Genomic DNA, 16,503 nt, shown 5'->3' on the forward strand with positions numbered 1-16,503 from the left:
CTGATCAGTGTGATGGTTGCTGAAGGTTGGGTTGGCTGTGGCAGTTTCTTAAAATAAGATGACAGTGAAGTTTGCCACATCAATTGACCCTTCCTTTCGTGAAAAATTTCTCTGTAACATGTGATGCTGTTTGATGGCATTTTACCCACAGCAGAACAACCTTCCAAATTGGAGTCAATCCTGTCAAACCCTGCCAGTGCTTTATCAAATGAATTCATGTAATATTCTGAATCCTTTGTTGTCATTTCAACAATGTTCACAATAGCTTCACCATGAGTAGATTCCATCACAGGAAACCAGTTTCTTTGCTTGTCTATAATAAGCAACTCCTCATTTGTTCAATTTTGATCATGAGAAGGCAGCAATTTTATTTCAACCACATCTGTAGTTACTTCCGCCACTGAAATCTTGAACCTCTCAAAGTCATCCATGAGGGTTGCAATCAATTTCTAAACTCCTGTTAATGTTGGTATTTTGACCTCCCATGAATCAGAAATGTTCTTAATGGCATTTAGAATGGTGCATCCCTTCCAGAAGGTTTTCCATTTACTTTGCCCAAATTCAGAGGAATCACTATCTATGGTAGCTGTGGCCTTACAAAATGTATTTCTTAAATAATAAGACCTGAAAGTCAAAATTACTCCTTGATCCATGGACTGCAAATGGATGTTATGTTAGCAGGCATGAAAACATTAATCCCCTTGTACATCTCATCTCCATCAGAGCTCTTGGGTGACCAGGTTCACTGTAATATTTTGAATGGAATTTTTTATTATGAGCAGTAAGTCTCAATAGTGGGCTTAAAATATTCAGTAAACCATGCAGTGAACAGATGTGCTATCATCCAGGCTTTGTTGTTCCCTTTACAGGGCACAGATGAAGTAGATTTGGCATAATTCTTAAAGGCCTATGATTTTCAGAATGGTAAATGAGCACTGGCTTCTACTTAAAATCACTGGCTACATTAAAATCACTGGCTAACAAGAGAATCAGCCTGTCCTTTGAAAACTTTGAATCCAGGCACTGACTTCTCTCTAGCTATGAAAATCCTAGATGGCATCTTCTTCCAACAGAAGGCTGTTTCATCTACATTGAAAATCTGTTGTTTAGTGTAGCCACCTCCATCAAGGACCTTAGCTAGATTTTCCCAATGACTCACTGCAGCTTCTACATTAGTACTTACTGCTTCACCTTGCATTTTTATGTTATGCAGACAGCTTCTTTCCTTAAACCTCATGAACCCGCTAGCTTCAGACTTTTCTTCTGCAGCTTTCTCACCTCTCTGAGAGCTTACAGAATTAAAGAGAGTTAGTGGCTTACTCTGGATTAAGTTTTGGCTTAAGGGAATGTTATGGCTGGTTTGATGATCTATCCAGACTACTGAAACTTCCTCCATATCAGCAAGAAGGCTGTTTGCTTTGTTATCATTGGTATATTCACTGTAGTAGCACTTTTAATTTCCTTCAAGAATTTTTCTTTACATTCACAATTTTGCTAGCTATTGGGTACAAGAGGTCCACCTTCTGGACTATCTCAGCTTTCCACATGACTTCCTCACTAAGCTTAACCATCGCTAGCTTTTCATCTAAAGTGAGAGATGTGCAACTCCTCCTTTCACCTGAATACTAAGAAGCCACCGTACGGTTATTAATTGGCCAAATTTCAATATTATTGTGTCTCAGGGAATAGGGAGGCCCAAGGAAGAGAAAAAAGACCAGGGAACTGTCGGTTGGTAGAAAAGTCAGAATACATACAACATTTATCAATTAAATTTGCTAAGATTGTGGTGCCCCAAAACAATTACAATAGTAACATTAAAGATCACTGATCACAGACCACCAGAAATAATAATAGCAAAAAAGTATGAAATCTTGTGAGAATTACCAAAATGCGACACAGACATCAAGTGAGCACCTACTGTTGGAAAAATAGCGCCAAAAGACTTACTCACTGCAGGGTTGCCACACACTTTCAATTTGTAAAAAATGCAGTGTCTGCAAAGTGTAATAATGAGAAGTGCAATAAAATGAGGTATGCCTGTCATTCAATAAAAATTTTTCCATTAAAGTAAAACCCCCAAAATAGTTATTTAGGTAAATATTCTTAAATTCCCAAGTGGTTAGGATATTTTTGTTCATTTACTTTTGCTTTTACTTTACTTTAACTGCTCTGGGGTCAGTGTTGTAGTCTGCATTCTTTCTGTAGTTTTAAAATTTTTGCATTTTCTTTGTATCCTGCATGGAAGAGTTTATTTATTTATTTTTTTTATGTAGGATGCAAAATCTGATCTATAACTATTAAATCAATTAATTATATTATTCAGATTCTATTTTTGCATATTTGTTTTTTGATTACTAGATGTGTCAGGGACAGAGTAGCCAGATTGCCAAACTTACAGTGATCCTTAATTTGCTTCAGTCTTCCCTGCAATTTGTAAGACACCATTGATTTTAAGATATATCATTATTTTATGTACCACTAAGAAAAAAAATCCACCAATTATGATACTTGCAAAACACATTGTAAGTTCAGAGATGATAAAAAGTGAAAACATGTTTGAGAATTCACCAAATAGAGATGGTATGTCAATTGTGTTATTCAGTACATAAAAGTTTATGTTTGTTTTATCTACATTGTGAAATAAACTTTTCATAAATAATTACCTCTTCCCCTATTTATTCTTTTGGCCTTCAATAGAACTTTTTCAGACTTTTAACACTGCAATTCCTCCTTTCTTTTTATCTATATTTCTTAGTTTTTATTGGAAAGAAATTTATCACAGAGGAATACAGAAATTTATCAGGTACAGGGCCTAGTTACAGGGTTTCTAAAAATAAAATCACTTAATTTGGTACTCATGGAAATATTTCATATGTATATTCACAGAAAAAGAATGTACTCAATTTAAGAAAAGATGTCTTGGTTAGTAGGATACATGGAGATAAAATTGAGATAAGTAATAGGTACTACATCCTTGCTGCAAGTCTTAAAGCTAAGAATGGTCTGCACAAGCATCTGCTTGTTAGAGCTATGGGATCCTCACCTCATGCTACAGACATCATAATGTGCAAAATCACAAATAAGTGGAGTAAACCCTCAGGGGCACAGCAACAGTTGTTTTGTGAATTTCCTCTTGGAAGATGAAAGAGCTTGGGAGGTATGAGAGCAGGGGACAAAAAGTAAAATGATATGAGGGAGAAATATGGTGGTAAAGAAAAGCAGTCTAAGAAAATGGTGACCAGAATAAATAAATCTAAGTGCTCATGAATTCACATAGCCTTATCTATCAAACTTGGTTGATAATGTTAAATGAGGCACTGGAAATCATTCTCTTGTGTGAACTAGCATACATTACTATCAACTCCAGCAGTTTTCTGCCTTGATGGTTCTCTTTGCCCTTTGCTGCCATCATAGAAGGCCAAGCCCATTCAGAAGTGGACAAATAGAAAGGATAAGAGGTCACAATCTCTTGGTCTCCCTCACAGCTAAACCTTTTGAAGAAGTTGTTAATTTCTCCTGTGTCTCCATTTCTGCAACTCTCAATCATTCTTCCACCCACTCCAGTTTGGCTTTCAATCCCATTGCTCAATCAAAATAGCTCTTGCTTAATCTCTTCAAAAGATCTGACCTGGCTTATTGCCTTACTCTTGAAATATTCTTTTTTTCTTTGGTTTACATGATGTAAGCCTCTCCTTGCTGTTTTCCTACCTCTCAGTTTGCCTCTTTCTTTTTCCTTTGTTGCCTCATCTTCCTTAATACATGCTGCTTTTCCCATTGCCATAGGGGCTTTACACCTAAGTCTTTCCTCATCCCAAAACATACTTCTTTTCACTCTTTTCCCAACTCCTACTTCACATTTAGATATCAGTTTAATCAACACATTCCTGGGAAAGCTGTCTCTGACTAAGAAGAATTCCTTTGCAGATAAGTCAAATCGCTCTATTTTATGGTCTCATAGCACCATTCCCTCAGAGCAATTATTATAGTTGCAGTTTGACCAAAAATCACAGAAGACATTAATGTTTATCTCCCATCTGCAAGTTTTAAGTTTCACGTGTATAGGGACTGCATGTTTTTATTCATTATGGTATCTACAGTGTCTACGACTATACTTAGCAGGTATCAATATTCATATAGCAATATTTGAAGATATAAATAACTTTATCTACAGTACTTTGAATGAGTTTCTTTTTTTCCAATCAAAAGAGTCATGATTAAAACAATACCTATTCATTCAAACAAATAATTACTGAGTGTCTAGGCACTAGCCAAGAAATTAGAATAAAGTGTTGAAAAACAGATATGTTCCCTACCATTATGGAGCATACCATCTAAGGAAAGAGTTACTAATACACAAATAAGTTTATGATTATTTTATTTATGTGCTATAAAATTCAGAATGATATAAGCTATGATGGGGTATCTAATTTATACTACTGGAAGGCAAAAATATGTTCTACTTCCATCTCTTGAGATCGATGTTTATCTCTCTTATGTTGAGTGGTTTTTCACAGTCTTTGTACATTTTCCCTGTTTATTCATCTTTCAATGAGGATATTACAGCCTGGTATTGGCACCAAAATTATAGAGGAGAACTCTCCTTGAATCCCACAAAAGTTTATCAATGGATGGGGGGCTGAGGGATATACGTTTAAAACACCACTTCTTGTGCCATTGCCAGTTTCTCTCTTTTTTTTCTTTTTTCCTTATTTTCCAAATTTTGACATCATCCTAACTGCCAGTTTCTATTATTCTGTTTTGGTTTTGGGAATTCTAGTGTTTAGATGGTAAAAGAGAGGTACTATTAGGGTGGAATCATGGGACAAAAAGCACTCTGGTAACCTTGAAAACCATTTCAAGGAGGGCCGGCTTCTCAATTTGATTGGTACAGAACTTACATTTCTTTTTTTTTTTTTTTTTTTTTTGAGACAGAGTCTCACTCTTTTTGCCTGGGCTAGAGTGTCGTGGCGTCAGCCTAGCTCACAGCAACCTCAAACTCCTGGGCTCAAGCAATCCTACTGCCTCAGCCTCCCGAGTAGCTGGGACTACAGCCATGCGCCACCATGCCTAGCTAATTTTTTCTATGTATTTTTAGTAGTCTGATTAATTTCTTTCTATTTTTAGTAGAGACGGGGTCTCGCTCTTGCTCAGGCTGGTTTCGAACTCCGAGCTCAAACAATCCGCCCGCCTCGGCCTCCCAGAGGGCTAGGATTACAGGCATGAGCCACCGCGCCTGGCCCAGACCTTACATTTCTAAACCCAGAGAGGCATGTGGAGCTTGGGTGGAGGGGAGCAGAAGAAGCGGGGAGGATGAGAGGATGAGGAACAAAAAAGGATTTTCCTTCTTATTTTCATTACTTACATGTGGCCAAGAAATTCAATGTCCTTACGGTTATTAAAAATAGCTCTCAAATTCAGGCAACATATTAAGTGTTATTCCTTGTATTAAGTGATTGTGTCACTTCATTTTGTTGTACTTCCTGAAGTATTTTAGTGACAAATTGGGCAAGGCTGTAACTGCTGCTAACCAGATATTATTTTAAACTAGAACTCATTACTTTCTTTAGAACATAGGATGAAGGTATAGTCAGTATTCAGATTAACTACCATGTTAAGTAGAAAATAAGTTAGAGGATGAGTACATTAAAACAGATTCTAGGCTGGGTGTGGTGGCTCACACCTGTAATTCTAAAACTCTGGGAGACTGAGGCAGGAGGACTGCGTGAGGCCAGGAGTTTGAGACCAGCCTAAGCAAGAGCAAGACCCTGTTTCTACAAAAAATAGAAAAATTAGCCGGGTATGGTGGCACATGCTTGTAGTCCCAGCTGCTCGGGAGACTGGGGCAGGAGCATCGCTTGAGCCTAGGAGCTTGAGGTTGCAGTGAGCTATGATGATACCACTGCACTCTAACCCAGGTAATAGAGCAAGACTCTGTATCAAAAACAAACAAACAAACAAATACCAAAAAACCCAACAGATTCTAGTTCTACAATATTAAATACTTTTTATGACACTCACTGTTCCGAAATTCCTTGTACTTCTTTTGTCCAGTTAGATTGTTCTTTATCTCCAAGATGAACCACTTTAGATGGTGGAGCAGTTTTTCCCCAATAAAGCTTCTGTGTTCCTGGAGGTTCTTCCAAGTAAAACCTTAAAAGTTAATATAAAATATAAATTATATAACAAAAATGTTGTGGTTTAATACAGAGTTCTAGTAATGTGAGTCTTCAAAGTGAAAAATTTTTTACAAGGTACGACAGTAAAAAAAAAAAATCCCAAAACTGTAAGAGGGAATGGTTAATGGATACAAATGTACAGTCAAAATGAGATCTGCTGTTGGGTACACAATAGGGCAACTATAGTTAACAATAATTTATTATATATTTCAAAATAACTAAGAGTAGAATTGGAATGTTCCTAACACAAAGAAATGATAAATGTCTGAGGTGATGGACATCCCAATTACCCTGATTTGATCACTACACATTGCTTGTATCAAAATATCACATGTACCCCATAAATATGTACAACTATTATGCATTCATAATCAAAACCAAAAAACTTTTAAAAACATCAAAAGTATTATAAATTGCAGAACAAGGACTTGTTAAAAATTTTAGTAAAAATTTAAAAGCATGGGAACGGCGGAGAAGGATGAAGGGAAGTTGGCTAATGGGTACAAACATTACAGTTAGATAGAAGGAATAAGTTCTGGCGTTCAACAACACAGTTAGGGTGGCTTTAGTTAATGACAATTTATTATATATTTCAAAATAGCTAAAAGAGGAGATGTGAAATGTTTCCAACACAAAGAAATGATAAACATTTGAGGTGATAGATATCCTAAATACCCTGATTTGAGCATTACACATTGTATGCATGTATCAAAATATCAAAATACAACGTACTGCATAAATATGCATAATTATTACATATCAACAAAAAAATTTAAAAGCAAATTATTTTTTTAAGAAACTAAACTAAATCTATAACAAAAACATTTTCGGAGTTAAAAAATATTCTAGGCCGGGCACGGTGGCTCATGCTTGTAATCGCAGCACTTTGAGAGGCTGAGGCAGAAGGATTGCTTGAGCTCAGGAGTTTAAGACCTGAGCAAGAGTGAGACTCCGTCTCTAAAAAAAAAAAAAAAAAACCAAAAAAACCCTCTAAAATTCAATATGAAGTATATAATATTACCTATAAAGTATTTTTGCCAAATAAAGTTTAACCTGAATCTAATCAAGCCTTAACTTCTAGTTTATAGGAAATATGTAGGATGGAGGACCAAGTTAAATATCACAAAGAGGACACAATAGGGTAAATCCAGAATTCTACAAAATAATTGAAATAATTGGCCTAGACTCTTCAAAAAAAAAAAAAAAAGGGCAAGGAAGTAATCAACATATAAATTATGTTTCTACATACTAGCTGGAGTAACAAATTTAAAACATAATACCATTTATTAGAAAAGTTAAATACTTAGGTATAAATCTAGCAAAACATTTACATGATGAGTATGATGTAAAAAACAAAACACTGATGAAAGAAATCAAAGACCTAAATAAATGGATTGATATACTGTGTTCATGGATTGGAAGACTCAACATAGTAAAGATGTTAAATCTCCTCAAATTGATCTACGATTCCTATCAAAATCCCTCTGAGATTTTTTGTAGATATAGAACAATTTAAAAATTTATTAATATATGAAAAAACAAAGGACCTAGAATAGCTAAAACAATTTTAAAAAGGAAAAATAAGGTTGAAGGGATCACTCTACCTGATGTTAAGGCTTACTATATAGTTACAGTAATCAAGACTATGGGCCAGGTGAGGTGGCTCACACCTGTAATCCTAGCTCTATGGGAGGCCGAGGCAGGAGGACTGCTTGAGGTCAGGAGTTGGAGACCAGCCTCAGCAAGAGCGAGACCCCGTCTCTACTAAAAATAGAAAAAATTAGCAGGGTTGGGTGGTGCCTGCCTGTAGTTCCAGCTTCTCAGGAGGCTGAGGCAGAAGGATTGCTTGAGCCCAGGAGTCAGAGGTTGCTGTGGGCGAGGCTGACACCATGGCACTCTAGCTTGGGCAACAGAGAGAGACTCTGTCTCCAAAAAAAAAAAAGAAAAAAAAGACAAGTGTGATATTGACATCAAAATCAATGGAAGAGAATAGAGAACTGAGAAATAGACCCACATAAATATGCCTAACTGACTTTTGACAAAGGTACAAAAGCAATCCAATGGAGCAAGGATAGTCTTTTCAATAAATGATGCTGGAACAACTGAACATTCATAAGCAAATATATGAAACTTGATCTATCCTCATACAAAAATTAATTCAAAATGGATTGCTGATTTAATGTAAAATGAGGTAAAACTATAAAACTTTTCAAAACAAATATAACAGAAAATCCTTGGGACTCAGGGATAGGTGAAGAGTTCTTAGATATGACACAAAAAGCATAGAGAAAAAAGTTGATAAATTGGAGTTCATCAAAAAGGTAGTGGAACTGAATTTTGATGATTAAAAATGAATCCTCAAGATTTCAGACAGAAAAGCAGATACCAACAAAAGAAGAAAACCATATTGGCACTGATTTCTCATCAACAATATTACATAACAGAAAACAATTGAGAGATGTATGCAGAGCTCTAAGGGAAAAGGAAAAATGACTGGGCTTCCAAAATTCTAAACTTATGTGTGAAGAAAAGAAAAAAAAGATATTTTGGATATGTAATAACTCAGAAAACACAACATCCACCCATTTTCTCTGAAAAAAATTTACTTCAGAAAGTTCTAGCCACATGAAAAATAACAAAAGAACAAGAAACCAGGAAGACAAGGTTTATATGAAATCATGGTAAAAATGACAAAGAATAACTTGTCCAAATATTCATTGATAAAAATGACTGGGAACTTGAAAAAAAATATTATTAAATTTTTCTTAAAATAGAAGATATGTGCTTTAAAACATTAATTATTTAAATGAAACCCAGAAGGGACATGGTAAAGGGAAGGTTACCTATGCTATAAATTGTTAGAAAGATAAACATATTTGCTAAATAATATAATGATAATCACTGCTAGATAAGAAACAGAATAATTTCCAAACTATTGAAAGGAAAAGAAGGAAAAAAAAAATAACATATATATCTAAAATATCTGAAGGAATATACAATAAACTCAATAGTGATTGACTTTGAGTGGTGTCGTTAGAGACTTTCATTTTCACTATAGAGTGTAAATGTTCTTACCATGATTTTTATCAGTTAAGAAATGAATCAAGTAAAAAGCAAATATAACTTAGAAAAATTATAAATCAAATATTTCTTACTTTGTTTCTCCATCTGATACAGCCACAACTCTAGCTTCTTCAAGGTGAGGCCAATTAACAAAGATAGATTTTCCAAGCACTGATGAAGCTACATTTTCTATACTCTTAAAGTAAAAACAGAAAAGTTTATTCACATTTCAGGTCCAAGAGAAAACTTTACACAGGCAAAATTTTCCAATCTCCATTTATTTTCTTAAATTGTAAAATGAATGAGCTGGATTTGTTGCTTTACAAAGTTCCATTCAGTTGTAAAATTCTATAATTCTACTAATTAGATTCATGATTATCTTATTTTTTTCATGGTAACTGAGAAAAGTGAAAAGAACAGAAATGTCTAGAAACGGGATATTCATTGCTTCACATCAAATAGTCAGATATTTAAAACAGAACCTAAGAAATAGGATCTCATTTCAGTTTGTGGAGGTGTAATGAAAAAAAGAATACTCGACTTAAAGTCAAGAGATAATGGGTTAAAATTTAGGTTCAAACTCTTTTCACCTATGGAATCCCAGGCATATCATTTAATCCCAGTGAGTCTCAGTTTTCTTTTATGAGGATAAGGAATAACATCTACCTTATAAAGTTGAGAATAAAAGAAAATAATATACACAAAGGCTTTTGCAAACTGTAAAATGCTATACAAATATTCTGTATGAAATAATATCATAAGTAAAAATTCAAGTTTTAAAAGGAAACGGTACCATCCAGTTCAATTTATATAGTTAAAACAACAAGAACTTTGTAGTAGAAACTGAGTTTAAATACAAATTTTTATTAATCTTTTTTCTGTTTATTACCCTTAATCATTACTAACAAATATTTCTTTAACAATTAGAGATGACTATTTTTTAGAGTTTTGGGGGGTAACTTTTAATTTTGATATTTAGATATTTCTTAATTTGAACATACAAAACAATAGAATAACCATTCTGATAAATAAAACAAGTTTCAACATTAGAAATAGGCTCCCTCAATTATCCTTTTCCTTTCAATACATCTGTTTCTAATTTCACTCCTCCACCCTTTCCTTTAGTTTTTGAAGAAAAAGGGGTCTTCCTTTCCCAGATTAATCCTTTCATTTAAGCCCTAGATGAAATCCCTTATTATTTCACATAGGGTCTTGTTATCATAAACGTCCTTTCCCTCTACAGTGGCTTTAAAATCTCCTCTCTCCATTAGCTCTACCTCCCTTCTTTTGTGTGGATTTTGCTTGATGAACTGCCTCTTCTCTATGTTTCTAGGCTTCTTTTCAGTGATAAACTTACTGAGCAAAGGCTTAAAACCTGCTAACTTTATTTCCTATCTATCTAGACCTAGCCTGGTCCTCAGGTATTCTGCCTCCAATAATCTACTGGAATGGAATTCTCAGTGGCCAACATTGATGCCCTAATGGACAAATTCACAAACCTTGTTTTAGTTTTTATTCTCCTTCAAATTTGTGTTGCATATAGCCCTTGCTCCAGGCTTCTGTGATACTATTTAAGTTGGGAATCATTCTTTCTTACCTCTCTGTCCACTATGTCAATTTTACTGGTTCTTTTTCCATCCTTTATAACTATGTGTAGTTCTTTATGCTGAGACCATGAACACTCAGTGTACCATTTCTTCAGGGAAATGAGCTGAAGGCCTCAGCCATCAATTCTCTGTTGACAACTTGTATATCCCTATCTCCCTCCATGCTCTAGCTCCAGGTATTTTACAGTGCATAAACAGCCTTTCTAAAGGCTGAGGTTTTTCATCTGAACCACAGAACACAAACGAGAATGAGAACACTTTCTCATTCTCCCAAGGATAGTACATAATTAGTACCATTCTAAGTACACAGGAGACAAGTTATTACACAAAATGAATGACTTAGGGCACCAGGGCTTGTATCTCTTGTAAAACACTGGTCAAAAAAAGACTGACAGGGCAGCTCTAGTTAAACATCCACCTTAAAATTCCATCATTATTTATTAATATCATTAATCCCCCTAAACTAGCTATTCTCTATTTTAACTTTTCTAATCCAGCAAACTGCAATTATTTTATAGTTAATTAGCCTGGATATCTCAGAGTAATAAATATTTTCTTTCTCTTTTCCCCCTATATTTATTTGAACAAATAATGAAACTTGTCAATTTTATTTTGTCTTGTTCATCTAGCTCTATTGCCACTTTTTCCACAGTTTATGTTCATATCACCCAAAGCTACAACCTCTGAACTTTGAAGCTTTCCCATTTTCTTTCATTTCTTTTTTGTGCAATTTAGTCCATTATACTGCCACCAAATTACTCTTTATGAAAAACATCAATTTCAAGGTAACAGTCATAGAAAAAAAAAAGTCCAAACTCCTTAGCCTGGTATTCAAGGTCCTCCATAATCTGCCCTCAATCGTTTTTTCAACCTTATATTCTACTATTTCCCAACACAAATCCTCTGCTTCTCAAATATATCACATTTATTCTAAAAAAAAAAAAATATTAAGAAATATTTCAGATACAAAAAAGTTCAAAACGATAACATAAGGTATCCATTTATTTTTGACTAAAATTACCAGCTCGTGATATTTATTTCAACTAGAATGCCTTTCCTCTCATTCTCTCCTCTTTGTCCTAATCTATTTCTGAGCACCCAGTTCAAGACTATTCTCATCTACAAGTCTATACCAAATCTTTGGTTTGCATAGCTCATCTCCTTTTCAAAATTTCTGGAAAATTTTTCTACTCCTTGTGTCATAATTACATAGGTTCTTGAACTATTATCTAATTTGTGTAAATGTTTCTTGGCATTATCCTTATTTAGACTGTGAACGCCTGGAGTTACAGTATGTTATACCTCTTTGGTAAACACCTCAGCAGCTACAAACAGTTTTATTCATAATAAGCATATAATATATGAATTTTAAATAAAATACTTACAAGTTCATCTGATTCTGTATTCATTAAGATTTCCAACATCATGTTTTCTCCACGACTGCTTTGCTGGAATACTTGAACGCCACTTTTCTTCAAAAAAAACTTTAAAAGAATTCAAAGAATTTAATTCTTTCCCCATATTCAATAAAACTTCCCCATATTCAATAAAGTGAAAAATTATGAAAAAATAAATAAATAGCCACTGACTTTGTGTTTGATGTGTTTCAGAGTAGGAAATCCACAGAAATATAATGCCTTCTGGTCAACTTTGGTTATTTTGTTCTTGTTTATGTCTACACGCCAAGCATCTAATGATATTATTTTGTACCTAGATAATAAATCAAGGTATTTAATTTAAAATTCATACATTACAAGTGATTACAGTTTTTGAACTTTCCCTTGAATATTTTGCAAGAGTCACCCTTGCTTTTAAAGAAAGGAAAGACAATTAGTCCTTTAAGAAAAAGAAAATACAGAGCAGAACAAGCCAGCTTGTCTGTTATTATTGGTCCAGATACAATCATGCCTGTAGATTACTCAGTGCATGTTTCCTCCAGTAATTCAAAACTATAATTAATCTTTAAAGTATAAAGCATAATGCAAGTCTCTATATCTTCCATGTTCCAAAACCCAGGATGGAAGATAAACATTTCATCTTTTTCTTTGTTTTATGAAGGGAAAAATAATAACTGAGAGATGTTCACTCTATTTGCAACTCAATTGCCATCTGGGTAGATTATGTGCAGGGAAGACAAGAGAAGTAACAAGGAAGACATTTTAATGAGCAAGAGAAAGAAAAAATGGGCTTGAGGTAAGAAAATAGAGGGACTTCTTTATTCCTTTTTTTCTTCTTTCTTATTGGGTGATGGGGGCTATAAAAGTCAAAGTCATAGCATATCAAATAATGCTGAGAGATGAGACATTGACAATGGAAACAAAAATTCACATATCCACTTGAGGGAGACAAAGGGCAAAGACATACATTAGGGAGAAAAAAAATACGAACAACTTTAACAGAAGAAGAAAAGAGAGAAGTAGAATCTGACCAAAGTGAAGAATTATAGAAACAAGTGTGAGAGATGATTAGATCCTTAATTATCAATTGACTATAACTGTCATAAAGTATTTGTTAATTCTCTGAATAGATATTCAAAGCTTTTTTTTGTTTGGTGTTGGGGGGCTCTTCTGTCACTGAAAAATTACCAAGTAACATTACCTTGTACAACATCGTTCTATGGCAGGGAACTTTTCTGACCATGGAGAAGGATAGGTGAACTCTGTGTCTCTGTCATACCAGCACATTAGGCACTCACTATGTTGGTTTCTTTTCCTCTCTTCCTTTTTGAGGGAGTGGTTACATGACTCCATGGCTTCCAACAGTCGTTTCTAAATACAAAGATTGAAGAGAAGGGTTAAAAGTATGAAAATTTTGTAATTTCAACATACAGAATAAATCGTTTCCTACCATATTCTGAATCACTATGTTCTTGGGAAAAAAAAATCTTAATTAATGAAACTCTGCCATTTTATTACATAGAAAAATGATATGCTATTTATTGCTTTAAAGAGCCCTAGAATATTCTTGCCACTGCAAATTCCTCTGAAGCTACTACCCCAACAGTAGCCACTAAGAACAGCAGAAAAAATCAAATTTTAAATGTGACGTTATTACAATTATTAGATCATAATTTATAGAGCATTAATCTCTTACTTTACAAATTCTGCAGTGGTATAGTAACATCCATCTTTTCAGATTAACTTATATATTTAACATAGTTCCAATCACAATATTAATGGTTTAAAATATTAAAAAAAAAAAAAAAATGATGTCAGTGTTCATATGGAAGAATGAATGCGTGACCAGCAAAAAGTCACTGGGGACTTGTCTTAGTAGATATTATCACTTTTTATAAAGCTACTGTAATCAAAATACTTTAGTATTGGCACTACAAGAGACTCAAAGACAAGAACAGAATACAGTACAACAGATCCAAATCTATGTCAAAACATAGTATTTCTAATATTTAAATAATGATACTGTTACAATTAGCTATCTAGCTGGAAAAAAAGCATGTACATTTCCAAATTTCATATCATATAACAAGTATCACAATAATAAAACAATAAAAGTATCAGGAAAAAAATCTAGGTGAGTACTGATCATTTGGAGTGATACACTCTTATTTAGCAAGACATAAAAAAATTTATCAGCCTTAAGGGAAAATATATTTTTAAGTAAAGAAAATGTACATAACAGAAGATGCCACATACAAATAAATCAAGAGAAAAATGCGATACTGGAAAAACTACTGCTAATGTACGAAGTAGCTAAAAAAAAAAAAAAAAGAAATGGGGAGCGAATATAAACAGGCAAGTTACAGAAGAGAAAATGCAATGGGTAAACATATATAAAAATGTACTCAACAAAAAAAGACAGATAGACCAATGCAACAAAAGAGAGAGCCCAGAAATAAATTCATGATTTATAGTCAACTGATCTTTGACAAAGGTGTCAACAACACACAATATGGAAAGAAAGGATAGTCTCTTCAATAATTGGTGTGGGACAACTAAATGTCCACATGCAGAAAAATGAAACTGGACTGTTATCTTAGAGAATATACAAAATCAACTCAAAATGGATAAAAGACTTAAACATTAAGACCTTATATTATAAAACTACTACTAGAACAAAACACAAGGAAAAAGCCTCTTGACACTGGTCTATGCAATAATTTTTCGGATAGAACTGGTCACATGGCTGAATTAATGAAGTTACATTTGGGGGAAAGAACATGGCATAAACATTATTTTTGGTGAGAATTTCAGCTGAAAGATGAGCAGAACAAATGTCAAGTAATAACGAATTCTTGCAGTTGTTACCTAGTCAGCTTCTTTGCAGTGAGCGAAAGTTACTGATACAAAATGTTTGTGAAACCAATCTGAAAAGATGTCCCTGGTGATCCATGCCTTTTTGTTAGCATAATAATGGACTAGCAAGCAATTCACTCCTTGAAAACAGCAAGGATGAAAGCTTTTGCTCATCACAGCAAGTTAAACTTAACGTGCACCTGCTGCATAAGTACATTCCAGCATAGTTATTCTGTTCTTGGCTTCCTTAATTCCCGTAGGCACTGTCTTATCAGCTGTACTCAGTGTCTTTCTCGGGCAGTATCACTGAAATAGTGATGTTCAGTCAGCATTAGACTTGTTTTGATGTCAGGTATTCATCAACAATGACCTTGACAAACTTGGCAATGAATTTCTTTGCTGCTTTGTGATAAGCAGATGCTTTATCACACCAAACCTTTTAAAATTCAATGCTGTGTCTTTTCTTAAATTTCTGCAACAAGTCTGTTTAATGCTCACAGTTTTGTTCAATTTTCAGATCTCTGTGATAGATCTTTGCTCATTTCATTATCTGCATACCATTCAGTGGCATGTATTCACTGTAGTGCTGATGGATACAATCTTTCAATATGCAATTGATACCTTCATTTTCAGCTTTACACAGTATTTTTCTATTTTTCATTAACTTCTGATCATCACTTTCAGCACAGAACTTCAACAACTTATCCTTCTACGTCTTCAGGTCATATTTGGTGGTCATTCCATTTCAAAACCCTAATTTTCTGTAAGATATTTCACACTTACACCACTGTCCAGTTTCTCCAATAGCTTGACTTTTTGTGCTGTAAGTAAACATAAATGTTTCCTCTTTTTCTTATCACTGTTATCCACAGAGGTATCTGTAGGCCTTTTTGACATTTTCATGAGTATCTTCACACCACAGAGCAAAGAATAAGCAAAAAACCAGGGAGTGATGCATGTAGGTCTTGGGGAACCTGTCAATGCGTGTCTGGCCTGCACATGTGCCATTTTATCACCCTTTAAGGGTGTGCTTGTGTGCGGGAATCTGGGTGTGTGCGGAAAAGACAGATCATGGGTGAAAGGGGCTTTTTTCCCTTAGGAATGCTGAATAAACTGTGTGTTGTGCACCTGTGTTTTGACTGTGACCCTTCCCATGAGGTCAAGTGTAGAATTTTCAATTTGTGGCATCATATCAGCACCCAAAAACTTTGGATTTTGGAGCATTTCAAATTTGGGGTTTTCAGATTAGGGATGGTTAACCTATACCACAATACGTTTACCCATTCTCCTGTTGATGGGCATTGGGTTGTTTCCAGGTCTTAATTACTATGAATATTCTTGTACAAGACTGTTTTTAAACATACTTTCCTCCCTACTCTTGGTAATTACCTAAGAATGGAATCA

The 16,503-nt window shown here is 34.4% G+C and overlaps 1 protein-coding gene across 2 annotated transcripts in view; it reads right to left on the reverse strand.

The window, feature by feature from the left end:
• Positions 1-16,503, reverse strand: part of XRN1 (5'-3' exoribonuclease 1) — a 117,137-nt gene that overhangs the window by 66,664 nt on the left and 33,970 nt on the right. For both annotated transcript variants that reach the window (XM_012647443.1, XM_012647442.1), the window contains exons 16-20: positions 13,445-13,614; positions 12,436-12,556; positions 12,232-12,330; positions 9,332-9,435; positions 6,019-6,150 (exon numbers count right to left, since the gene is read on the reverse strand). In XM_012647443.1, coding sequence (XP_012502897.1) covers positions 6,019-6,150; positions 9,332-9,435; positions 12,232-12,330; positions 12,436-12,556; positions 13,445-13,614 — 626 coding nt within the window. The remainder of the gene's footprint in view (positions 1-6,018; positions 6,151-9,331; positions 9,436-12,231; positions 12,331-12,435; positions 12,557-13,444; positions 13,615-16,503) is intronic.

Source organism: Propithecus coquereli, unplaced genomic scaffold (genome assembly GCF_000956105.1).
Source record: "Propithecus coquereli isolate 6110/MARCELLA unplaced genomic scaffold, Pcoq_1.0 Scaffold268, whole genome shotgun sequence".
NCBI lineage: Eukaryota > Metazoa > Chordata > Mammalia > Primates > Indriidae > Propithecus > Propithecus coquereli.